Here is a 25,754-nt window from a genome sequence, read left to right on the forward strand (position 1 = left end):
CTTGGATGTGCCCGTAAAATGGCAATAGGCCCGCCCCCTATTACATTGGGACTAACATAACACTCTGGCGAAAAGTGGGTGCAGCAATGCACCTCTGCCTACCCCGCAAGGGAGTACATTAGTACAAGGCGTGAGTGTGTGTGTGTGTGTATATAGGTAGATCGATACAATAGGTATACCTATAGGTACATCTATTTTGGCTTAGTTTTGTTAATGTTAAATCTTTGGCTAGGTAAGGGATGCAAGGCGCTCCTCCAAGACTTGGCGCACGTCCAGCAGTGGATAGTGGTGGTGGTGGATGCTGGTCATCATAGTGAACCTTTTAAATAACCTACGGGCCACTCACAGTTATCTGTGAATCAGAATCTTTATACATAGATTCACACTCTGAGGAATAGCTCACACAAGCTATTATATTGCGGTCCACCAACATTGTCGTTCTTTGTTACTTTAGGTTTACCATTCAACATACATGAACTGTCTATAATGTCTATAATAAGAACCTGAATAGGAATTGTTAAACAACAAAAAAAACCTGCAAATAGTAATTAAAATAAATATCCAAATTAGACACATCCATAAGCTACCTTTTAATTCGTGTAGAAACATACACCCGTAATAGTTACGCAGTTAGCAAAATAAGAGTTATTAGCGAACGTACGGGTAAATACATACCGGTACTTACAACTAATAAGCCCTTATTCCAATCATTAACGCATATGCAAATAATTGCGACTTCAACTCCGTTAGCTACAAAAGATTCCCAGGCAATTGGAAAATAGTTGAATATCATTCAAATAGTCCACAGCTCTACACACTCAATGCGGTTCATTAGGGAATAGCTCAGATAGTCTACTCTGTATGCAGGGTGAAAATTTATCAGTGGCATTATTTGTCAAGTTAATGTTTTCATCGTACTGAGTAACTACGTATCATTATGGGATATATCTAGTCTGAATTGTTAAAAAAATGCTGTTTCATAATAAAGTTAAAGCTAATTACCTAAGTACCTATAACAAAATATGTTTATGGTGTTCCTAGCTGCTTTACTTAATATGAAGACCAAGATCCACCGTAGATCTTGGTCTTAGATCATCGTAGATCGTGGATCGTAGTTGATCATCTACGTGAGACTGTTAGCTGGCACACTTCGTTTAACTGCACTGCGTTGATATCTAAAATATAATAGCCGTTATTTTTCAGACAATCGTTATATAAGTATGTAAAAAAATACGGGGTAAAAATCCTTAGGGCCGGGAGACTTCCTTCACGGGAAATCATTTTAGGGCGAAACGAACGAAGCTCATGAAGACAGCTAGAATAATACAATAGTATATACAATACAATACACTTTATTTGCACCAAAAACAAAAAATACAAAAAAAAAACTTAAATAAATAAAAACATTACAAAAAGGCGGCATTATTGCTTATAGCAATCTCTACCAGACAACCTTTGGATGGAAGAGAGAATAAAATATAAAATAAAATATCGCATGTCCATTTGTGAGTAGGTACTTACGTCTAAAATAAGTTTGGACAGTTTATTTACCTCACTGGCCTAATCGCGTGAGTCGTGACTTGGAGGAAAAAAGCAAATACTTGTGTCTTGTACTTTTTGCTAACAGATAATTATGAGTATTTATGTTGAACTATTGTGTGTTTTCAGTGGCGGGTCTAGTTAAACTTATTTAAATGGTAAAGTTAAATGATCCGGAATCATAGCATTGCGTGATACAATAGTGCAAAAAATTACACCTTTACAAACGCATTTACTGTCAAAAAACAATATTTATTAAGCGACCTGTTAATAAAAAATACTATAAAGTAAAATACGATGCGTGTAAACAATAAAGACAGATTAATAATACCTACTCATAATCCTACACGAAACACGAATGAGAAATAAGCCACATTCACATGAATTCTCCAATCAATACACGGCCAGCAACAAATAAACAATACAGCAATTGTTGAACATCGAGGAAGTTGACTTGTTTTATTATGTCAAGTTTATATCAACATGTTGTAATCTGTTGTAGCTACATGCGTGAGAGCTAACATAAAGCTGGGTGCTCACTAACGGACCGTAACTTAAATATTTGCACGTTTTGTTACCAAACATCATAAATTGTGTTGCTTTGTGTAGCAGAAATTCGCTAATTTATTGTTGTAGTCTAGTATTATGCGATATTAGTAAAAAGACGAGCAACCGTCGCTAGTGTGTACGAGCTTTATGGGTTTCATTTGCTTCGCCGGCCATGGGTACCTACATATACAACTATGTATTACATGGAGTCATTTCATTCACAACACAATTGCACAAAAGCTGGCAACGCCACGGTATTTATAAACAAGTTTAAACATATCGCCCGACATTCCTCCCTTTTAAAACCCCCGGAATGTTTTTAATCCACTGCGCTAGAGTTGAATTTGAATACCTCTCACAAAAGACTCTTTATATAGCTTAGTGCTCGTCTCGTGGTATTATTTATAAAGGGAGGGCAGTATGTAAATCACCTGTTATCGTATCATGTTGCACATACTTAATTAGCTAGATTGTTTTGTGTCTTTCCGTCCGACTTTGTTGTTTTGTGTCTTGCGTAGTGATGGGAACATGTGAGGATCTGAGGAGATGAAATAATAAGAATAAGATGACGATGACGGTAGTTATTAAATGTAGAGGGGGCAAAAGTTTTTATTTTGTAAACTTAAATAATACTAATTGCATCAGATCGGATACCTATATGTTGCTTTAAAAATACTTTTCTTGTTTACCTGTCTTTCTCAGCCGACATAAATTTAACCTAGTCTTTTCCGTTTAGGAGTAATTTGAATTTGCCACTATTGCCACTGGAACTCCGTGACAACAACGCTGAGTCGCCCGGCCCATTCACACTATACACAACTACTGTGAACAAAACCTGTAACTGTAGTTCAGTTATTTATTAAGCAACTACCAACAAAATTGTGAAAAAAATATAATAAATAAAAATGGGTACACTACAGAATTCCGAATAACTTTTTTACGAATATGATAATAACGATTTTCATAATTACGAATTTCATAGTTCCGAATAATTCACAATCCCGAATTTTTAGTTTCCGAATAGCGAAAATCACGAATAGTATAATAAACGAAATTTCAAACAGATTTATTAAAATAACGAAAGTCAATTTTCCGAATATTATTATTTCGATGTTTCCAAAGTACGATTTTTTATTATATCGAATTGTTAAAATTACGAATTCCGAAGTTTTAGTATTCCGAAAATACAAATTCCGCAATGTTTCTTAGTTAATAGTCAGTGTTTATTAACAGCATAATCCGTATACAAACAAAAATAAATAAGCTATATTATATGAAACGCTCCGCTCCGCTTCGCTGCGCTCCGCTTTGTTTTTCGATATCTATGTGCACCTAACACGCTCCTCCTCGCTTTGCTCGTCGTCGCACCTATCTTTAGGTTTAGGTCCTAAGCTTTTTAAGATGAAACACCGTAAAAATCCGAGCAATTGTATTGCTTTGTTCTGTAACTTAACAACAAGTACTAAGAATAGTTTACTATTTAACAAAACTTGACAAACTTTGTTTACTCTATATTTGAAACGCTCCGCTCCGCTTCGCTGCGCTCCGCTTTGTTTTTCGATATCTATGTGCACCTAACACGCTCCTCCTCGCTTTGCTCGTCGTCGCACCTATCTTTAGGTTTAGGTTCTAGGGTTTTTAAAGTGCGTATGATTTGCTTTGATTTGTTGTGAAACTTAACAACAAATAGTTTTCTATTTAACAATTGTATTTTAAGCCGTATGTTAAACGTTCCGCTGCGTTCCGCTTTGTTTTTAGACATCTTTGTGCACCTAACACGCTCCTCCTCGCTTTGCTCGTCGTCGCACCAATTTTTTGGTTTAGGTTCTAAAGTTTTAAAGACGTTTATGCGTTTTTGTCAAAATCACGAATTATCATATTTCCGATCGGGATTTTAAATTTTCGTTATTATAATAAATCGGTATTTTATTTTTCGTATATTAAAGCAATCGTATTTTTTAACGTTCGTATATTTAACAATCGTAATAATAAATATTCGTGATTTTAATATTCGAAATTATAATTTTCGTGATTTTTATAATTCGGTATTTAAAAAAATCGGTATTGCAATATTTCGTAAATTACATATTCGGTGTTATCAAATTCGGAAAAAAGTTTTTCGGAATATTTGGGTGTTCCCAATAAAAATGTTTATTTTAGGTTTAGTTTAGTTAAGTACTAGGTTAATTAATGTTTTGAAAATAGTTTAATTATGTCGTGTATGTTGTGAGTAGTGTGAATAAATGAATTGAATTTGAATTTTTTCATTACTCGTGAGTATGTTTTCACTATCGATGCTATCGATGATACAATGGCACATCACTAGCGTGGTTCGTCGAGACAAAGCCGCTATTGGCGGTCCGGCGTCGTCTGTTTTCTTTTATTCCCCCCTTCCCCTGTAGGATGCGCCACATTCTATGCGCCTTTTATCCTCTTTTAATTCGTATGCGACAGCTGTATTTTAAGAATAATTTCGGTGTCATCAGACGTGTTAAGTAATATTTTATATAAAAACGTGTTTAGAGTGCTTATGGAGGAAGTTAAAAACTCCCGAAAAATTTACCTTACCTAACTACTATCTACGTACGTCAAATATCACACGTTCGAAGGTTTTTCATGTGGAGAAGTTGTTCAGTCTGACCTGTATCATAATTATCGAGTCGGGAGACTCGGGAGCTCGCAATTTACACCCTGTATTTGCAGTAAAATTATAAAGACTGTAAAAACATAATACAGGATTCACACTGATGCAGTGAAACCATAAAGTTTAAATCCATCAGGATAGCAGGATCAAAAGATAAGATTTGAATTTATGTTTTTGATATAAATGGTGTCATAAAGCCGTGTAGTTTCCTTGTAAATGGGATGGCTGGGATTATTGATATTTAGCATGTCGTCGCGGCGTAGGCGTCGGAGCATCCGGTAATCCTTGCAGGAATATCATCGGGTCTATAAAATTGTGGTTGGAAATCGATTTATATTGACTAGTAGGAAATAGGTAGCGATTCTAATGACTCATTTTTTTTAAATGTATTTTTACATACATCACAAACGCATTTTTTTATGTTAAAGATTGCCAAATTAAAATTAACTTCTATTATTAATATAGCGCTCTAGAAATAACGTCATTTTTAAACAGCTACTCTTCTATTCCCACTCTCTCAACCTCAACTTCAACTCCTCTAACCAGCCCTCTCTCCCGCAGGACACGCAAGCCGCGGCGGCCGCGCTCACCTCGCTCGGGCACGTCTACACAGCCATAGGGGACTACCCCAACGCGCTGGCCAGCCACAAGCAGTGCGTGCAGCTGGTGAAGCAGATGGGAGACCGCCTGCAGGAGGCCCGGGAGATAGGAAATGTGGGCGCCGTGTATCTCGCCATGGGAGAGTTTGACTCGGCTGTCGACTGTCATACGCAGCATTTGAGACTCGCGAGGAGGCTGGGAGATCAGGTAAGGCTTATTCTGCTTGACCGCCAGAACACAGTAAGGGAGCGAAGTCACTGGTACAGCCTATGAGATGTTTCAATCATATCTTACTAATAGGTATCAAATAGTTAAGATTGACAACTTTGAAAGTAATGCTCAACTCATCAAGTGTGGAGTGCCACAAGGATCCATTTTGGGTCCTTTACTTTTCCTTATTTACATAAATAACATAAAGGATATTGGGCTTACAGGACAAACTTATCTATATGCTGATGACACATGTCTTTTTTATTTCGGAAGTTCTATTGACAGTATTATCAAAGAGGCTCAGGAAGACTTAGATAAACTTTCCATATGGTTTCAGTGCAACCTTCTAACTGTGAATACGTCCAAAACGAATTATATGATATTCTCAGCCAAAAATAAGAAAATTCCAGATCATGATCCATTAACCATCAACGGGGAAACCATTACTAAATCCAACCAGGAAGAATATTTGGGTCTAATTTTAGATCCTAAACTAACATGGAAACCTCATCTAGACCGAATAAAAACGAAACTGTCTTCAGTAAGAGGGGCTATACGAGGAATTGTGGGGTGTTTACCAACTAGTGTCCGGTACACAATCTACAATTCTTTGGTTAAACCTCACTTAGAATACCTGATAGAAATTTGGGGAGCAGCTGCCAGAACGAATCTTAAACAAATACAAATTGCTCAAAACAAACTTGTCAAAACTTTGTTCAATTTTGATTATTTAGAAGCAACACAAATTATCTACGAAAAAACTAAATTGATGCACATTAATCAACTATACACTTTTAAAACATGCATTTTCATTCATAAAGTACTTAATAAAACTACACATTCACAACTATCTTTCACTAAAAAACAACAAAAATACAACACAAGAAATGCAAATAATTTAAAGTTAATCTCCCACCGGACTTTGTATGGCAAGAAAAGTATAGCTTATGAGGGAGCACAGCTATACAACAAATTACCTAAAGACATCAAAAATGTAAAATCGCCATTTATATTTAAAAAATTGCTAAAGGGTTATATTTTTAAAAATGTCACTGTTATAAAATAGTAATATAGCTGCTAAGTACTAATTATTTGTTTAGCTACGTAACCTACACAATATAATACAAAAATATTTAACTATAACTACAACTATTGTATAACTTTCAACAACTTGCATGCGCAAAAAATGTAAATATTATTATTTAAGGACTAACATAGATACTTAAGTTAATTAATTAACATCTCATTTTAAGTGAACAAATGTATATTATGTTCTTATGAGAATAAACGTTTAAACCTAAACCTAAGTGGAGAAATTGACCAATGAGATGGCGTAAAAACTCTGCTCATGCAATTTGCGCTCCGCTCATTGGATGTTTTTTTTCTTACACACCGCTCCGCTACCCCGCTCCGCACTGGTGGACAGGAACCCTTATAAGGGTATTTTTGTATACGTAGTATGTTTATGTTCAGGCTGCGTTCCTATAGGCAAACGTTTGCCTGATACTAGGCGCGGCAAATTGCGTTGAGTGAGCACAAAACTACCAAAATATACGATTTAGAGTCAACTGTAAGTACTACTTACTAACAAGTTTCGCGTAATTGAATATAATTATGCAAACACCAACTTTATCAGTTAGGTCTGGTGTGGGATGTATTTTTTTCTAATGAATACAATCATGAAACACTATTTGCAAGAGGCAAACTTTTATATCTCCCTTCCGCGTTAAACTTATGTACTCTTTCTAATTACACAGAGACAAGGTTGGCGTGTGGTGCATGTGAAAGATCTTTAGATTAGCGCCTTATGAGATTGTTTTTTAACGTCCAATAATGTAGTTTAATAACTGTTAACAAGCAAAGTCTTATCATCAATCAAAGAATTCCAGGTTTTACGCCATCCGTAATGACAACTGCCTCCCTTTAATGCTGCACGTTTTATGATAGAGTTTATGGCCACAATGGCGAGTTCTCTCTATGTCAGAAGTGGCACTCGCATGTTTTATGATTCCGTGTTGATTGTCCCGGCAATTAGTGGGCTCTGGCATTCTGGTACTGTTACTTGCTATCCCGTAATGGAGACTTTGATTTACAAAGCTCAAGTTTGATATCAAAACCGTTAGATCTACATCTACCTACATGCATTGGGAGTTTGGGAGGTATACCCACTTTGTACCTATATGCATAAGAATATAATTTGAGAAATAAGTTTCCTGGAAACGCAAACATTTACTTATATTTTTATAAGTTTACGATAGACAAACAGGCAGGTATCGATTGCATGTAGGTATAACTTTACAATTTCTCAATTTACAATTCAATGTTTATTTTATTAGGTGGAAGAGGCGAGGGCGTATTCCAACTTGGGCTCGTCGTATCACTACAGAAGGAACTTCGCCCAAGCAATAGCGTATCACGAGAATGTGCTGCGAATTGCACAGAATTTGGGAGATCGAGCCATCGAAGCCAGAGCTTATGCCGGATTAGGCCATGCTGCCAGGTAAACATACTTTTTCTTTTATACATTACATACCAAAAAATACGTAGAATTTTTTAAAGATACTTATAAGACAACAAAAAATGCGTGGAACTATTATACAGGGTGTTGCAAAAAGGGTATACAAAGCCGAAACCTACATGTGCAGCATGGTATATTTTAGTATAACAATTTTGCAACACCCTGTATACTTGCTTATATTTTTTATATCGAAATTGTACGCCGTCTTTTGGTATGTGTATGTTTAGTCATAAAATTTTATGTTATAATATGCTCGCGAATACCTATAATATAAACTATTGAGTACTTGTAACATGAGTAGACTTGCTGAGTAAGTGCCTATGTAAGTATAATAATATTTTTGTCCCATAAAAATATAATGTTAATAACAATATTTTGTCCAGATGCGGTGGAGATTACGCGCAGGCTAAGAAATGGCACGAGAGGCAACTCGACGTGGCATTGGCTGCCCGGGATAAGGTGGGAAAACTTATATAAAACACTAACGAAGCACTCCTCGCCCCGGCATCGGCATCACACGGGAGCAATGCTGATGCTAAATATACCTACTACAGAAAAAAACTGTGACGTAAACATACATAAGCATAAATACATAAACCTTCCCCTTGAATGACTCTATCTGTTTTAAAACCATATCAAAATCCGTTGCGTAGCATACAAAGGGACAGAGAAAGTGACTCTGTTTTATACTATGTGTAGGTAGTAATTATGATAATTATATTATATAGCTTTTATACCATTATAAAGTAATGTTCATTTCACCCGCTAATTTCACAAGTTAGTTTATTATTTCGAATACGGTGGAGTTAAAAGTTGATGGCTTCGTAGTTAATCTAGAATACAAGCATTTAACGCAACATAATTAAACGAATGATGATTGGAAACCACATTGCAATTGCAGAATTAATTTAACTCCTACATACTTAGATACTCTACACTACCTATATGTATGTACACAAGCAATGACAATAGATAGGGATTTGTTATTACACCGGTACAGGTGATTTCTTGAATGTATGTGAGAGAGTTCAGTGTAAAGTTTTTTAATGGAAGGTATATAGATTATAGATACCTACATAGTGCTGTCATCATCGGCTCGTAATTATCTAATGCTGGACATACGACTTTCCAAAGGAGTCTAGAACAACACTCGTAAGGTTCTAGATCCAGCGGGCATCGGGGATAACGGTTATAATCAACATTCGATTAATCAATTAACTACATTTACATTTCTACCACAAAATACGAAGTTTGTGGACGAAACCATCGGTGGGAGAAACATTCTATGGGCTAACAGCTAATGAGTCAATCGACTATTCACGAACAGACTACCTTTATGACTCCCCGACATATAAGGGTGGTCCACTTGGAAATTTTATGTGTACAGTACCTAAGCGTCAAGGTAATAAGCATCCCACATTGTTTGATCTTGAACCCATAGGCTGAAAAGCTGAAAACCAATGACAAATGTGATGTAGCCTAACGTGACAATTGTGATGACTCTTGCAGGTGGGCGAGGGCCGCGCGTGCTCCAACCTCGGCATCGTGTACCAGCTGCTCGGCGAGCACGACGCCGCGCTGAAGCTGCACCAGGCTCATCTGTCTATAGCACGGCAACTGCAGGTAACACCCAGCATTACCTCCCCAGCGTGGCTAGCACGGAGGCACGGGCGCACCAGGGAAACTGATAATGTATCAGGGGAATCTAATTATACATATTATTATAATTAGATTCCCCTAATACCCGGGCCCAGTTAACGGCTGACAAGAAGGTACCAAGTTTACTCGCCCAAGATTTATCTAAGTTTATAAACACTCTTTCTACCTAAGAAAGTATAATATACATATACTACACTCGCGAGCAACCAAATCGACTCAAGCCTTCACGGCGCACATATACATTGATTTTCCTAAAACGATAAATGGTAAATATAAAAGTGATATGTCATTCGAAAGCTGAAGAATTAGGCTTTCAATTAAGATCAATACCATAAAAAAAAACTAAGCGCAGATTTAATGACGCATTTTAATTGCCCGTCAGTGTTAATTACCTCATTAGGAATCCACGCCTTGCGCTACCTGATCCCGCTATAAAACCTTTCCACATCCGGTGTACCTTATCAGTCGCTTGTTGCAAGTTGACCGGTACACATCTCGTTGCATTGTATTCCTTGTTTTCGCAAACCCATGGATACCACACCAGAAGAAGCTGCTCAAGTTGTTGCCTTGCTGCAACAAGGGTTAAGTCAGCGAGCAGTCGCTGCCCAGCTCCACTTGAGCCAGTCTGCTGTATCCCGAGTATACAGACGGTTCCAAGAGACTGGTGCCTTCAATCGAAGACCAAGAACGGGCCGCCACCGCTGCACTTCAGAGAGAGACGACCGCTTCATTGTCTCAACCTCGCTGCGCAATCGACACCTTACGGGCGTTGATGTGCAGCAAGAACTGAGACGTGTACGACAAGTGGCTGTCAGCGAGTGGACAGTGAGAAGACGCTTGAAGGAAGCCAACTTGACACCAAAAAGACCTGCATCAGGCCCCAAATTGACTGCAGGCCACCGACAAGCGCGTCTTCAGTTTGCTCGAGAGCATCTCGATTGGAGCATTGCGCAATGGCGGTCGGTCCTGTTTACTGATGAGTGCAGAGTGTGTCTGCATGGCAGTGACAGGAGAGGCCGGGTCTACCGGCGTCCGGGGGAACGATTTGCCCAATGTTGTTTCGCTGAAACAGTAGCATATGGCGGCGGTTCCTGCATGATGTGGGCTGGTATTTCTCTAGAGGGAAAAACCGCACTTGTTTTCGTGCCTGGAGGCGGCCGAGGAGGCGGGTTAACAGCTGATCGGTACATCACCGACATTCTACTCGGTCATGTTGTGCCCTATGCAGAATTTGTCGGTGAAGACTTCGTGCTAATGCACGACAATGCCCGCTGCCACACGGCACGAGTCAGTCGGCAGTTTCTGAGAGAGAAGGAATTGCGCACGATGGACTGGCCTGCGCTCAGTCCTGACCTGAATCCCATCGAACACTTATGGGACGAGCTCAAAAGAAGAGTTCGGGCCAGGAATCCAGTCCCTGCAAGCGTGGACGAGCTGAAGACAGCTTTATTAGAGGAGTGGGACGGCATTCCTCAGGAAACTGTCAAAAAGTTGATAAGGTCTATGAGAAACAGGCTGCAGGCTGTAATTAGGGCAAGAGGGGGCAATACAAAGTATTGATTTAAATAAATAAATTTTTATCTTAACATTTTTTGTTTAATTTGTATAATACGATACCCATACCCTTTTTTCCTAAATTCCCGTTTTTCCTACAATTGCGTTCAGACATCATTTATTTCAAAAATGATGAATGGATTTCAATAATAATGATATCAAATTAAAGCTGACATCTTAAGCTTTTAAATGACATATCATTTTTATTATTTCTATTCATAATTTTACTTGTATTAATGTATGTTTGCGCCGTCAAGGCTTGAGTCGATTTGGTTGCTCGCGAGTGTAGGATTAATTGCAAGACCGACCGCAGGTGGGCATCCTTAGACAAGACATAAAATACATTGATACATACGTAAACCAACTTGCGGTTGAACGAGCAGTCAGTCGCGCGTATCTTTTACTTCTTTTATTTATCACAATTATTATTGCCTTTAAATACAACTATAGCAGATTGAAACAGCCGAGATGGTAAATATTAATTCAATGCTGTCTCAACTACTGCTGATACCGTAACATCACCACCACAAATTTTAAACTAAGCCGGCATCCCACAATACCACCAATTTAACCCTTTTTAACCCTCCAGGACAAAGCGGGCATGGGTCGCGCGTACGGTAACATCGGCAACGCGTACTCTGCAGCAGGGTTCTACGAACAAGCCATCAAGTACCATAAGCAGGAGCTGACGATATCCAAGGAGGTCCACGACAGGAGCTCTGAAGCCTCGACTCATGGCAACTTGGCTGTGGCTTACCAGGCGTTGGGCGCTCATGATATGGCGCTGTTCCATTATAGAGCTCATTTAGGTGAGTTTTGCTTCATCTAATTCAAGATAACTGACTAACTGCCATTTTCAATAACTCTATCTATCTCAGTCCTACCGATGTTCATACTAATTTGACACAAAGTTACGACCTGTCAAAATCGTATGAAAGTAAGTACCAGTTATCGGTAGATAGAGTTATTGAAACTGCCAGTAACTGTTTGTATATTTAAGAGGCTTTGTCAGGCATCTAATTACAATTTGACGTGGTTATCCAATGTTCTGCCACTGCTAGATATTCGCTTCTTCCAAAGAGCGCCACAACATTCTGTGCACGACCTCTCTTTTCCTACCAATACCAGCTATCCATATCTATCGTTGAGTTAACTAAGTATCATAAATAAATTAACCCAATTCTCGTCCTCCCCAGGCATAGCTCGAGAGCTAAAGGACACAGCGGGAGAAGCCTGCGCTCTCCTCAACCTGGGCAACTGTCTCTCATCCCGAGGAGAGTTCTCCCAGGCGGTGCCCTACTACGAACAACACCTCATGCTGTCTCAGGAACTGGGAGACGTCACTGCGGAAGCCAAGGCGTGTCATTTTCTGGGATACGCGCATTACTGTTTGGGGAATTATCGGGAAGCTGTAAGGTAATCTTTGTGGCTATTGTTAGCAAAAGCATCAAGCAAATTTTATATAACTGATAACCCAGTAGAATGCCTTAGATTGAAAATGAAAATCTTTTCATTTTATTAATTGATTCTTCTATTCCAGATACTACGACCAGGACCTGTCATTAGCCAAAGACCTTCAAGACAAAATGAACATGGGCAGAGCATACTGCAACCTAGGTCTAGCTCACCTCGCGCTAGGCAACCTGGAAACGGCATTAGAATGCCAGAAGTACTTCCTAGCCATCGCCCATATGACCCAACACTCGCAGGGGAAATTCAGGGCTTTGGGAAATATTGGAGATGTGCTCATCAAGATGGGAGACGTTGAAGAGGCAGTTAAAATGTATCAGAGACAACTTGGGTTTGCGAGACATGTAAGTATCTATATGAAAGTATCATAAAATTTTGAAAAACATCACATTAAGTACTGTAGAAATACCTTCAGCAATCTATCTTCTATTCCCCATATTCCAATTTGGTATGTTTGTTAAAGTTAGGTATAATAAAATAATATTTATTTCAGGCCCGAGATCGTTCTCTAGAAGCAGCAGCATGTGGGGCACTCGGATTAGCTAGGAGACTACAAAGAAGACTGGATGCTGCTTTAGGCCATCATACACAGGTAAAAGCCAATTGATATTAAATTAAACCTTATTTATGTTTTCTAAGCAAGCAAGCAAGTTTTGTCAAGCCTTTTACAGCCACCCCTATGTCTTTATATGTACGATTTTCTGTAGAAAACTCGAGCCATTGGCACATTCATATGTATTAATCCACCAACCAACTCTCAATCCAAACAACTACCCAATCTTAACCATCCCTTCTTTCCATCCAGGAGCTAACCCTGCGTCAAGAAGCGGGCGACTCAGCCGGCGAAGCCCGTGCTCACTCCCACCTCGGGGCTGTCCACATGGCGCTAGGCCACTACACACACGCCGCCCGCTGCTATCGGGAACAGCTGGAGAGGGCCCAGGAGTTGCAGGACTGCGCTCTGGAAGCACAGGCTAATGGGAACCTGGGGATAGCGAAGCTGAATATGGGACATTATGAAGATGCTATCGGGTATTTGGAGCAGGTTAGTTGAAGATTGAAGATGGTGGTTATCATCATTTAGATGCATTGTTGCCACCTTTCCACCTTGCAATTTGCAATGCGTTGTCATGTTAATCTTGATGTTCAGATTTTTTTTGTTCTCCACTTCCTCTACCTAAGTTTTATCATATGACACAACCGTATGAAAATCACAAGAAATGTCTTTATCAAAAACTTTACCGAACCCTCTTCTAATACCTACATACATATACTCACGCCTGTCTCCCAGAGGGGTAGGCAGAGACTATGGATCTCCACGTGCCACGATCCTGACATACTTCTTTCGCTTCCTCCACATTCATTAGTCTCTTCATACACGCACGTCGGTTTCGGAAACTCCTAATTTGGCTCTTCTTGAGTATGTCGCCTATCTGGTCGACATACTTTCGCCTAGGACGTCCTCTACCGACACAACCATTCATCTCCGCACAATAAATTTCTTTCGTCAGTGTTCTTTCATCCATCCTTTCAATGTGACCAAACCATCTCAACATTCCTTTTTCAATTTTGGTCACTACGTCTTCTTTTACTCCAACTCGCTCTCTTATAATACTATTCCTTATCCTATCATTCAGTTTCAGTCCACACATACTTCTTAGAGAGCGCATCTCAACAGCATTTACCCTACTTTCATTCTTCTTCTGCCAGACCCAGCTTTCACTTCCATACATTTCTCGTCAAACCTACTTTTAACCGGATCCAGATAAGTCTTGGGCTCACGCACTCGTATTCTTTCACACAATTATTCCAGCGTTCAGATAGGACAATCCCAACCCCTTGACAGCCATGCTCAGATTCAGGAACCCCTGACCAATAGGCTGTCAAGGTTCCGTGCGTGGTAATTCCCCTACCTTTCCGCTTGGACTCATTCACACATAGCAAATCCATTCCTCTTGTGTTAAACACCTCGCATACTTCATCTATCTTTCCATCCAGACCCCCACAAATATTCATCGTGGCTATGCGGGTCTCCACAGCCCACTTTTCGCTCCTCCGAGAGACACGGCGTGACGGGTTGCGAACCGCGTCGCCACCACCGGGTTGATCCATATTGAACCCTGTTCTCTTGGAGTGTAGTTATCGGTTTCACGGCACCATGAATGGTGTACCGCTACTCACGGGAGGGGCCGGAGCACTGAGAGGCCGAAGCGTGAGGCTCACACGAGAAGGCTAACTACATCCCCCCCCTTCTAATACCTATTCTCCTCATTACAGCAACTAGCAATCCTAGAGCGCGTGAACACTCCGACCTGTCACCTAGACAAGGCCAGGGCGCTCGGCTCCCTCGGCGACTGCTACGACGCTCTGGGCGACCCTGAAGAAGCCATCAAGTACCACGAACAACACCTGGCTGCGGCGCTGAAGCTGGATAATGCCAGGGAGCAGGAGCGAGCGTATCGGGGACTTGGACTTAGTCATAAGTAAGTACTGCTGCTGCTGACTTATGCTATGAAATTACTGCCTATAAAATAGTCTTTGCCATAAATATCTAGATGGACAAAATTTTTCGGACATCTCTTTATCCTCTCATTCCACTTGCAGATCAGTAGGCAACCTCCAGCAAGCCCTAGTGTGTCTCGAGAAGCGGCTGGTGGTATCTCACGAGCTGGGAGTCCCGGAGGCGAAGGCCCAGGCCTACGGTGAACTGGGCGGCCTGCACATAGCCTTGAACAACTTGGACCAGGCCATATCGTGCTTGGAGCATCAGAAGAACATTGCCAAGTAAGACATTTCTTTCTTGACCCTTAGAAAAGCCTTGAAAAGTTAAGGTAATTTTCGATGCAACTTTTTCAGCTTACTTTATTTCCAAATTTATGTTCTGCATAATCATAGTGGTGCTACCGATACGTAATACGTGATAGGACCTCTGGGCCGAGTGCATCGTGCATCTATTATGACCCTGAACTTCAAATCTTGTCGAAGCATATTACTGAAGTGTATCATGATCAACATGGCGTCTTCCAGGAAGCGTCACAGCACTATAAAGCCCACCCTTCCTCATCCAACTACCAACTACTTTTACTCACGTACCAAGAATCAATTAAACCCCTGGTTTCCCCCCACCAGAGAGCTAAACAACCAGATAATGGAGTCGGAAGCGTGGCACGCGCTGGGGCTGGCGCAGCAGGCGCGCGGGGACCACGCCGCCGCCGCCGCGCACCACCGCGCCGACCTCGAGCTCGCGCACCGCCTGGGACTCACGCATCTACAGGTAGACTTCATCAGCTATAGAATCAGATAATACAGTCGATACGGTGCTTGAAATGAGCCTCCTCGATTGACCATCAACTTTGTATACGTCCGGAGCATCCTGGGCAGCAGACAGATGTTATTCCAAATGGCTAATCCTTTTACTACGGTGACAAACCCCTGGCAGTTCTAGTATTATAACCGAGACGGTAAGAACATAGAGTCAGAAGCGTGACACGCGCTGGGGCTGGCAAATCCTCTTACTACGGTTACAAACCCCTGGCCAGCTCTAGTGTTTATAACGGAAACGGTAAGAATATGGAGTCGGAAGCGTGGCACGCGCTGGGGCTGGCGCAGCAGGCGCGCGGGGACCACGCCGCCGCCGCCGCGCACCACCGCGCCGACCTCGAGCTCGCGCACCGCCTGGGACTCACGCATCTACAGGTAGACTTCATCAGCTATAGAATCAGATAATACAGTCGATACGGTGCTTGAAATGAGCCTCCTCGATTGACCATCAACTTTGTATACGTCCGGAGCATCCTGGGCAGCAGACAGATGTTATTCCAAATGGCTAATCCTTTTACTACGGTGACAAACCCCTGGCAGTTCTAGTATTATAACCGAGACGGTAAGAACATAGAGTCAGAAGCGTGACACGCGCTGGGGCTGGCAAATCCTCTTACTACGGTTACAAACCCCTGGCCAGCTCTAGTGTTTATAACGGAAACGGTAAGAATATGGAGTCGGAAGCGTGGCACGCGCTGGGGCTGGCGCAGCAGGCGCGCGGGGACCACGCCGCCGCCGCCGCGCACCACCGCGCCGACCTCGAGCTCGCGCACCGCCTGGGACTCACGCATCTACAGGTAGACTTCATCAGCTGTAGAAACAGATAATGGAGTCGGTAGGGAGGCTTAAATCATCATAGGCCACAGCATCTGTTGTAGATGGCAGTTGCAGCACTCATAGGTTTACAGGTTGCCGCATCGCCGTTGATGGCTGTACGTATAGGAGTGACGTATCAACTGTACTTTATACAACTTTCGGTGCATCCTGGGAACTCAGCGTCTGACGCTATTGACTGGCTAATCCTCTTATTACGGTGGCAAACCCCTGGACAGTTCTAGTGTTTATTACCTACACGGTAAGAATATGGAGTCTGAAGCGTGGCACGCTCTAGGGCTGAATAATAAATCGCGTCCTGGAATTATTACAGGAACACTTGCTAAAGAAGGCTTACCAGAAATACCATATACAGGTGTTGCAAAAAGTATACTAAGTATTATGCCGAAAGGGGGTGACTCAGGGGGTCATTCTGAACAACTTTTGTTCTACGAGTTTTAAAAATTCACCCTGTATACTTACCTAACAAGTATTTTAAGTACAATACCTATGTATTTCATCCACAGGCGCGCGCGTGCGGCGGGCTGGGCGCGGCGCACGCGGCGATGGGCGCGCACGCGGAGGCCGCGCGCTGGCACGAGGCGCGGCTGCGGCACGCCACTGCGGCTGGTAATAACTCTTGCTTATTAGTGTTGATTTAAGTTGAAATTAATATAGGTTTTATACTGTTTCGGTACGCAGAGATGCATCATCATCATCAACCTATATCAGTCCACTGCTGGACTTACCTAAGCCTCTCCCAAACCACGCCACTGGATGCGATCTTTAGCTTTTCGTACAGACACAAGTATAGCTAAAGTAGTCTACTTTTCATCGATATTATTATGTGGTATTATGTATATCATTATGCTTTCTTCAAGACCAAGGGTTTGGCCATAATTTAAATCAGTGTTGATTATTATAAGCTAGTATTGTCAGCTTCATTAGTCACACTTTTGTTCGTTGCCAAACTCACAAACAAATCTTTGAATTAATTGGCGGTTTCGTTAGTTTGACAAGGTAGAGAAGTACTTATGTACTGTACTTGTATACCTAGATATTCTTTAAAAAGTTTAGTCACATAATAAAAATATTACAAATCTATGTTTCTCACATACCTATAACTCGACATCCCCCCAGGTGACCCCCGCGGCCGAGCGCAAGCCCTGGCGGACCTGGGCAAGGCGCACCTGGCGATGGGCGCGTGCGGCAGCGCCGTGTCCTACTTGCGGCAGGCGCTCGCCGTCACCGAGGGACTGGCTGATACTGATGAAGAGGTTAGTCCATTGTTCTTCTTTTTCTAAGGCTGCGGATACGAAGCTTGCGACGAGCGGAGCGACGGTAGGGTGGGTCGCCCGTTTCGTACACAACGCTATGTTTTAATGCTTTTGATTACAGCACCGTCGCGCCGAAAGCCTGACTATGACTACGGAATGGCACTGTGGCAAAATTATTGACTACTCTGCCGCAGAGTGCGCTGAATGTATATAAGGCCTGACATTCAAGAAGATTGATCGTTTCCCACCTTAAACATTACTAAAATAAATCGACCACTACTGCTAGATTCCCTCAAGTTTATTCTATTATAACACAACTAACACAAGATTGCAAAAATTTCGCAGCTATCGTATGCCTTGGGTATTCATTTCCTAATCCCTGAAAGTATGAATATCCATCCCGTGAGATATAAGTAAATTAATTAATTTAATATAATCATAACCCAGGCTCGAGTCCGCCACCGCCTCGGCTTCGCTCTCTGGGCGTCCGGGGAGTTGGAAGAAGCGAAGGACCAGCTGCAAGCGGCACTTGTCGTGCTGGAGACTGGAGCGGAAAAACACAGGGACAAGAAAACTGCTGCCTTGTACATTAGCACTCACCACGCGCTACAACGAGTTTTAGTTGGTAAGTAATAACAAAAGAAGATCAGCCATATCGAAAGCCATATAGAAGATCGAAAGATAACTTTCCATGTTCCGGAAGTACTTAATAACTAATGAATAACTCTGTTACTTTCAGAACTGGGCCAACACGCCAAAGCTCTAGTGATAGCAGAAAGAGGTCGTTGTCGCGCTCTAGACACTTCCACGGAAAAAATAAACCCCTTGAACCAGGCTAATCTTGAAATACATGGAGCCCAAAGGTATACATTATTTATATGAAGTTAATGCGTCTAATTACCTTAAAAATTCAGGTTCATGTATTTACCGAATAATTTGTTTTTACAGAAACCAAACAGAAGAAACAGTCAGAGAGCGTCCAGAGCCATGGAATCCCTCCACTTTAGAGCAAGTGCTAGAAGTCGTCAACAAACAGAAGGCGCCAGTTTTATATTACAGTTTAGCTGCTGGTAGACTGTACGCTTGGCTGTTACAACCACACAAAGGTATTATTATTTTTAAATCATACATATATTTATGCATATAGACATATAATGTAATATGTCGTATGTTAATAATTTGTGTTATTTCAGGCATTCTGCGGTTCCACCAAGTGTCATTGACAGAGGAAGCTGAAGAAGGCGATAATAGTTTGCTCGATATTGGCCCCGACGATTTAACTCCAAATGGTATGTTTTTTCCATGCATATTTTTCTAATGCTTATGATGTGTTGTGTTCTTGCTATCGTTATTCAGACCGATATCGATAATATTGGAAAACTATGCGCTGACTCTTGAAACCTAAACCACCCTAAACTCGTGCAAACCAATACAATAACATCATCTAAATAAATATTTTTTCATGATCAGCAGGTGGTGGCAAATTGGAGCGCTGCATCAATGAGTGGTCTGCGTGGTTGAAATCAACAGCCAATAGCAAGACTGAAAATGATGACCAATGGGAACCTGAAGAACTACCATCGGCAGGATTAAGAATGGTTTGTACTATTATAACTGGTTAAAACCCGTTTCCAAATCAACATAATTAATTGCATTTTTTTTGTCTCATACAATTTACATTGAATTGCATTAGTAATTTTTTTTTTGTCTTTTTACAGGTAACAAGAAACCATCTTCTGAACTCATCAAACTATTCGTTGAGTTCACTCTTCAGTGTTGGATCAGTTGGAGGATCAGTGGCGGGTTCTGTGGCCAGTCTTCAAGGATCTACCAGATCAAGTATCCACGGGCCACGCAAAAAGCAACCTTCATGGCAGGGGCCTCCTTGTCTCAATACGCTCTACCAAATGCTGCTGGCACCTTTCGAAGATTTGTTACCAGCTTCATGTAATAATAACCATGGTATGTCATAATGTAAATATAAATATATAAATATAAATATGTTGGGACATCTCACACACGGCCATCCGACCCCAAGCTAGGCAGAACCTGTGTTATGGGTGTCGGACAGCTGATATATCTACACAAATACATAGATAGATAGATACTAAATATAAATATCAACATTCAACACCCAAGACCCGAGTACAAATATCTGTTTTTAAACAAATATCTGCCCCAGCCGGGAATCGAACCCGGGACCTTCGGCTCAGTAGTCAGGGTCACTAACCACTACGCCATTCGGTCGTCCGAATGTAGTTGTTACATCCAGAGATAAAATCGACTGTAATTACCCATGGAATGGTCATGTATTTATAATTAAATTTATTAACTTCTAGCGTCCCATGGACGACGAGGCTGCGGCGGTCGTCGAGAGCTGATCCTAGCTGTAGAAGGCGCCTTATATGCGTGTCCGTGGGGCGCCCTCCGCAGTGCCACGGAAACAGAGCCCCTTTGTGAAAGATACGCCCTATTGGCCGCCCCAGCCCTTAGACCTTTGCGGCTGCAAAGACATCTGAGGACTACAAACCAACATGCTCAAGGTACTACATATGTACATACGTACTACCTACGTACGTGATACTTATTCTTATTTATACCATATTTTATGTTATTCTTGTTTATATCTGATGTTATTAAGTATATTTTTATAACTACCAGTATTTTTCATTTATTTCTATATTTTTTTAATTCTTAGTTTCCGGACTCGTGCAATCTGGCTTTCATTGTAGCTCTGTCTATAATCATACGGTTCCTTCTTCCGCCATTTTCATATTGTTCCTATATTCGCATGCACAATATCATAACTCAACCTACAATCATACCTCCCTCACCCACTCAGGTGCAGCAGCCCCATCAAGCCCGGAGGCGGGCATGCGGTGCGTGGTGGTGGGCGGCGCGCGCGTGGGCGGGGCTTGGGCGGCCGCACCCGCCCAGCTCAAGGAGGCCGAGCTGGTGGCAGACATGCTGCGGGCCACGCCGCTCACTGATTACCAGGTACCATACTAGCATAATAACATTAGAAAGATATTTCTCCATTGCATATAAAATATTAGTGTACGAAAGGTGAATGCTAAAAGCATGTTCTGCCAGTACTACCTACAGGAATGAAAAATGAAAATGAAAATGAAAAATATCTTTATTGTTAGAAAGTATACATACATTGTGTCCTGGCTCCCAAACTAGGATACCCTGTACTATGGGTAGCCAGGTTTTTTACTCGGAAAGTACTTATAAACATTTAGGTACTACTGACAATGTTACAATTTAAGGTTATGTACATATGATAGATAAGTAAGCGCAGACAATAGTTACAATTATATACTGTAGGTATTCATTCTCATTCGGCACAAAAGGTAAACAATCGCTGTGCGTCTTCTTAATCAAAAAAAAAAACTACAAATAAACTACAGCCAAAACAGATGGTTTAATTACGAAATCATAAAAAAATAATCTTGCAAGTAGGTATTTCATTTCTCACGATGTTTTATTTTATACTTAACTTAGTTTTTAAAGAAACTAACATACTTAAAGTCTAACTAAATAAGTAACATAATGTAAGCTTAAAGTGTAACTAAATAAGTAACGTAAAAGCGTACATATGGTATAACCATTTCGTACAAAATACTTAGGTACACATAAATTAGGTACAAATAAAAACCAAATTGAATTAGATTAAGAACATTGAAAATATTAATAGGGAGAAATTTAAGTTTAAGAAATATTGTGTGTGCTGAGGGTAGGTATAGTGTTTCGACTTAATGTTGTAAATGTATATATGCGTTATCTATAAGTATTAGGGTCGATTATTGGATGATGTCTACTTCACGAACTTGACTTACCACAATATTAGGTAAGCCAAGTTCGTGAAGTATATTTGTTAAACGGTCCGTATGGTGATTGTAACTGTGTGCGTGATCCTCTTTGTTGAGTACGAATAAGATACAGTATATGTTGCAATAGAAGATAAAAAGTATTTAGTTTTTTATTTTATTTATTAATATTTAATTTTTTTATTCGTGAGTAGGTTTAATTATTTTAATTTATTTTTTTAGTTTTATTTGTATTATGTGCGGATTATTGTATTAGAATTTCTGTGTCCTCATATGATTTATTAACGAGCCAGGCAAACAAAATTATTTTACATTTGGAAGTGGTGAGATTTAACAAGTGTAGGTTTTTATTAGCCTTAGAGTATAAAGTAGGGCTTATGGCAAAGTAGAACCGATTTCCGAACTGCGTTGCCGGTATAGGTTTACACCAGTGATCGTATCTGCTTATTCTACCCGTTTTTATTCTCGTATCTAATGATGTTTTGTGGAAACGAAGAATAGTTTTTAATACAAATAGTTGTCTAACAGTAAGGACTTTAGTTTCTTGGTACAATTTAGCGGTCGGGTAACGGTAAGGTTTAGAATAGAGTACTTTAAGAGCTGCTCGTTGGGCCCTTTCAAGTTTAATAAGTGTTGTTTTATGAGTCCCTCCCCAAGTAGCAATGCAATAGCAGATAATTGATTGGCATAGGGCATAGTATATAGCTTTGATAATTACTTGATTTGCTACAGCTCGAATACGTTTGAATATGTGTAATAATTTGCGAATTCTAGGCACCAGTGCCTCAATTTGGCCAGACCAATTTAATTTGTCATCAATAATGACACCCAAGTATCTGATACTACGTGTACGCTCTATGGAATTACAGTGGCATGAATTATGTGCCTGTGAACCAAGTTTGCAGTTGTGTATTTTTAGTGTAAAATTATCCGGATTAGTCGAGTTGTTAATGTGAAAACACAGATATTTTGTTTTTGACGTGTTTAAGGTTAGCAAATTATTTTGAAGCCATTGCGAGACTCTAAGTAGGCCTTCTTCTGTTTTATATTGAACATCTTCCCACGAACTTCCAGTAAATAATATTGCCGTGTCATCAGCAAAAGTAAATATTTGAGCCGATGCTGCCTCCAGCAGACATAGATCATTTATGTATACCAGAAACAGCATCGGCCCAAGCACACTGCCTTGCGGGACCCCAAAATGTGTAGACATGGTATCACTTTTTGTTGTTCCTAGTTTAACGTATTGCCTTCTATTAGAAAGGTAGCTGGTGAACCACGAAAGTGCAGTGCCTCTTACTCCAAGAACCTCCAGTTTTTTTAATAGCAGCGGAATAGACACCGTATCAAACGCCTTTTTGAGATCCAAGAAGACACCGATGCATCTCTCTCCTTTATCCAATGAGGAGGCCACAGTATCTGTTAGTTGGATGACGGCATCTTCAGTGGATCTCTTCTGGCGGAACCCAAACTGATTGTTAGCAAGTAAATTGTTTTCTTCAAGAAATTTTGACAGCCGGTGTTTGATTACTTTCTCTAGAAGTTTCGCTATAATAGTTAAAAGAGAGATCGGTCTGTAGTTGCTTGGGTCACCAGTATCACCATCTTTGTGTATAGGACATACTTGAGCTAATTTTAACACTTCGGGGACAACTCCTGATATGATGCTAAGGTTAATGATGTGAGAAAGAGGTTCTGCAATGAGGTGTTTTAGGTTTTTGAATACTATTGGGGGAAGCTCATCCCAACCCGGGGAACCATCAGTTTTAAGGTTCATAATAAACTTAGCAACTTCAAAAGAATCAGTGGGTGTAAGATAGAGCGAAAAAGGTGTACCTTTTGATCCTGCTTTAATATTAGAGAGAAGTTGTTCTTCCGTGGATTGAGTAGTTGCAAGTATGTCTTCGGCAAGAATACTTCCTACAGTGGTAAAATATTGGTTAACTTTATTTAGCGCTGATTTGGGAGTATCACTTGAATCTAGAAGATCTAGGCAAGATGTTTTACCTGAATCTAGGTGGCAAATCGATTTAATTGTTTTCCAAGTATTTTTCGGGTTGTCTAAATTTTTCTCTAATAACGATTGATCATACTGGTTTTTTAAGTTTTGTAAGATAAAATTGCACGTATTCCGATATTTGTAGTATGTAGTTCTTAAATTAATATCGTTTGGGTTTTTGTTGTGTTTTGCATGTAAAAGATCGCGTTTTTTAATACTTTTAATTAGACTGGGAGTTATCCAGGGCTTTTTGTTGTAAAGTTTGTGAGCCTTCATGTATGTTATTTTATGTTTGTTGTATAATGTTGTTAGAATAGTTGAAAATTGTTCGCAGGCAGTATTGACGTCATAAACTTCATAAAATAGGTCCCAGTTAATTGCAGCTAGTTCATCTTCAAGGGCTTCGTAGTTTATTTTGGTGTTTGTTCGGGGAAGTATAGGAGCTCTAGCTATTTGCATATCTATAGCGACCATTACTGATGAGTGGTCGGTCACGCTGGTTTGGCAAACGACTGCCGTGCTGACATTGTTCGTTTTTAATAAAATATGGTCGATACAATTAGCTGCATGGGTTGGAAATGTGTGAGCTGGATGGAACCCATGTAATCCAGTTAGGTCAAGATACTGATCACTGTGTGAGTTCAAGTTATTTGGCTTTATATCAATATTGACATCACCTATTAAAATATTGGTTTTAAAAGATTTGTATTTATTTAGGGTGACGTCAAGAGAATTCATAAATTTGTCAGTGTTGTGGAAGCTAGGAGATCTGTAGATTGAGGTTATAACTAGGTCTTTACCAACTTTAAGTACTAAACAATTTGATTCTTCGAAAGAAGGTTCTTCAACAGTGACTTTTAGATTATTTCGACAGTAAGCAACTATTCCATCGTTTTGGTTTATGTATTTTTTAGAGTAGAATAAATTGTATCCGAGAAGTGGGAAACGAGGAGGTATTCCTTCAGTGAGTCGGCATTCTGTTAATATAATAATATCAGGTGTAAAATTCAGTCTGGCTAGAAGTACTTTAAAGCTGTCTAGATTTTTATTTATACTGCGAATATTTTGGCACACCACTGACAGATTACCAGGTCTTAGGTTAAGTTTAGATTTACATACTGCTGGATCACTTTCGAGGAAACTCTTGAAAATTGAGGTGGAGTCTAAATCTTGTATTATATCATTAATATCGAATAAAATAAAGTTTTAAGTGTACACAGGTTGTTCAAGTTTGATTTCATATTATTAATGCGGAACCGGACTAGTATTATGTTTGTGGTTGGATTGTTCTTTTGTTTGTGTTTTGTTTGTGTGTGTTTTAATAGTGTTGTATAGTTTCTGTGGGTTGATTGGTAGGTAAGGAGGGTATTTTCTGTAATTATGTCTGTGTGAAAAAGTACTGTTATAATTTGGGCATTATCAGTGATATGTGGTGTTTTGTAATCAATAATGGGTAGGTTTTGTCTAAATGAGACCGAAATGGTTTGGTATAATGTTATTATTTGAATTGTACTATGCGAAGAGCCACTTGCAAAACTGTAATTAAAGTAAAACTGTAAATTTTGCTTGAGTAATGTTAGATTTATATGTAGTCACATCTTTTTTAATAGTGATTGTTCTAACAGACGAATTTGATTTTCGTTTCTTATTTCAATAGCTGGTGACTCGTCATTCTTCTTAATAAAAATCTTCCCAGAGTTTGACCAGCAGTATTTAAAGTTTTGGTTTCTTTTGAGCATCCTTCCGAGATAATATAGCTTAGCTGCTT

The 25,754-nt window shown here is 40.2% G+C and overlaps 1 protein-coding gene across 1 annotated transcript in view; it reads left to right on the forward strand.

The window, feature by feature from the left end:
- Positions 1 to 25,754, forward strand: part of LOC105395130 (tetratricopeptide repeat protein 28) — a 78,426-nt gene that overhangs the window by 41,892 nt on the left and 10,780 nt on the right. Inside the window, exons 8-29 of the mRNA XM_048626151.1 lie at positions 5,294 to 5,539; positions 7,879 to 8,042; positions 8,444 to 8,519; positions 9,570 to 9,683; positions 11,863 to 12,082; positions 12,470 to 12,689; positions 12,814 to 13,087; positions 13,237 to 13,335; positions 13,549 to 13,788; positions 15,021 to 15,226; positions 15,348 to 15,527; positions 15,873 to 16,017; positions 17,405 to 17,507; positions 18,018 to 18,154; positions 18,602 to 18,779; positions 18,894 to 19,017; positions 19,103 to 19,260; positions 19,348 to 19,443; positions 19,625 to 19,752; positions 19,873 to 20,116; positions 20,494 to 20,697; positions 20,997 to 21,151. Of these exons, the coding sequence (XP_048482108.1) occupies positions 5,294 to 5,539; positions 7,879 to 8,042; positions 8,444 to 8,519; positions 9,570 to 9,683; positions 11,863 to 12,082; positions 12,470 to 12,689; positions 12,814 to 13,087; positions 13,237 to 13,335; positions 13,549 to 13,788; positions 15,021 to 15,226; positions 15,348 to 15,527; positions 15,873 to 16,017; positions 17,405 to 17,507; positions 18,018 to 18,154; positions 18,602 to 18,779; positions 18,894 to 19,017; positions 19,103 to 19,260; positions 19,348 to 19,443; positions 19,625 to 19,752; positions 19,873 to 20,116; positions 20,494 to 20,697; positions 20,997 to 21,151 (3,711 nt within the window). The remainder of the gene's footprint in view (positions 1 to 5,293; positions 5,540 to 7,878; positions 8,043 to 8,443; positions 8,520 to 9,569; positions 9,684 to 11,862; positions 12,083 to 12,469; positions 12,690 to 12,813; positions 13,088 to 13,236; positions 13,336 to 13,548; positions 13,789 to 15,020; positions 15,227 to 15,347; positions 15,528 to 15,872; positions 16,018 to 17,404; positions 17,508 to 18,017; positions 18,155 to 18,601; positions 18,780 to 18,893; positions 19,018 to 19,102; positions 19,261 to 19,347; positions 19,444 to 19,624; positions 19,753 to 19,872; positions 20,117 to 20,493; positions 20,698 to 20,996; positions 21,152 to 25,754) is intronic.

The sequence above is a fragment of the Plutella xylostella genome, chromosome 16 (genome assembly GCF_932276165.1).
Source record: "Plutella xylostella chromosome 16, ilPluXylo3.1, whole genome shotgun sequence".
Taxonomy (NCBI): Eukaryota; Metazoa; Arthropoda; class Insecta; order Lepidoptera; family Plutellidae; genus Plutella; species Plutella xylostella.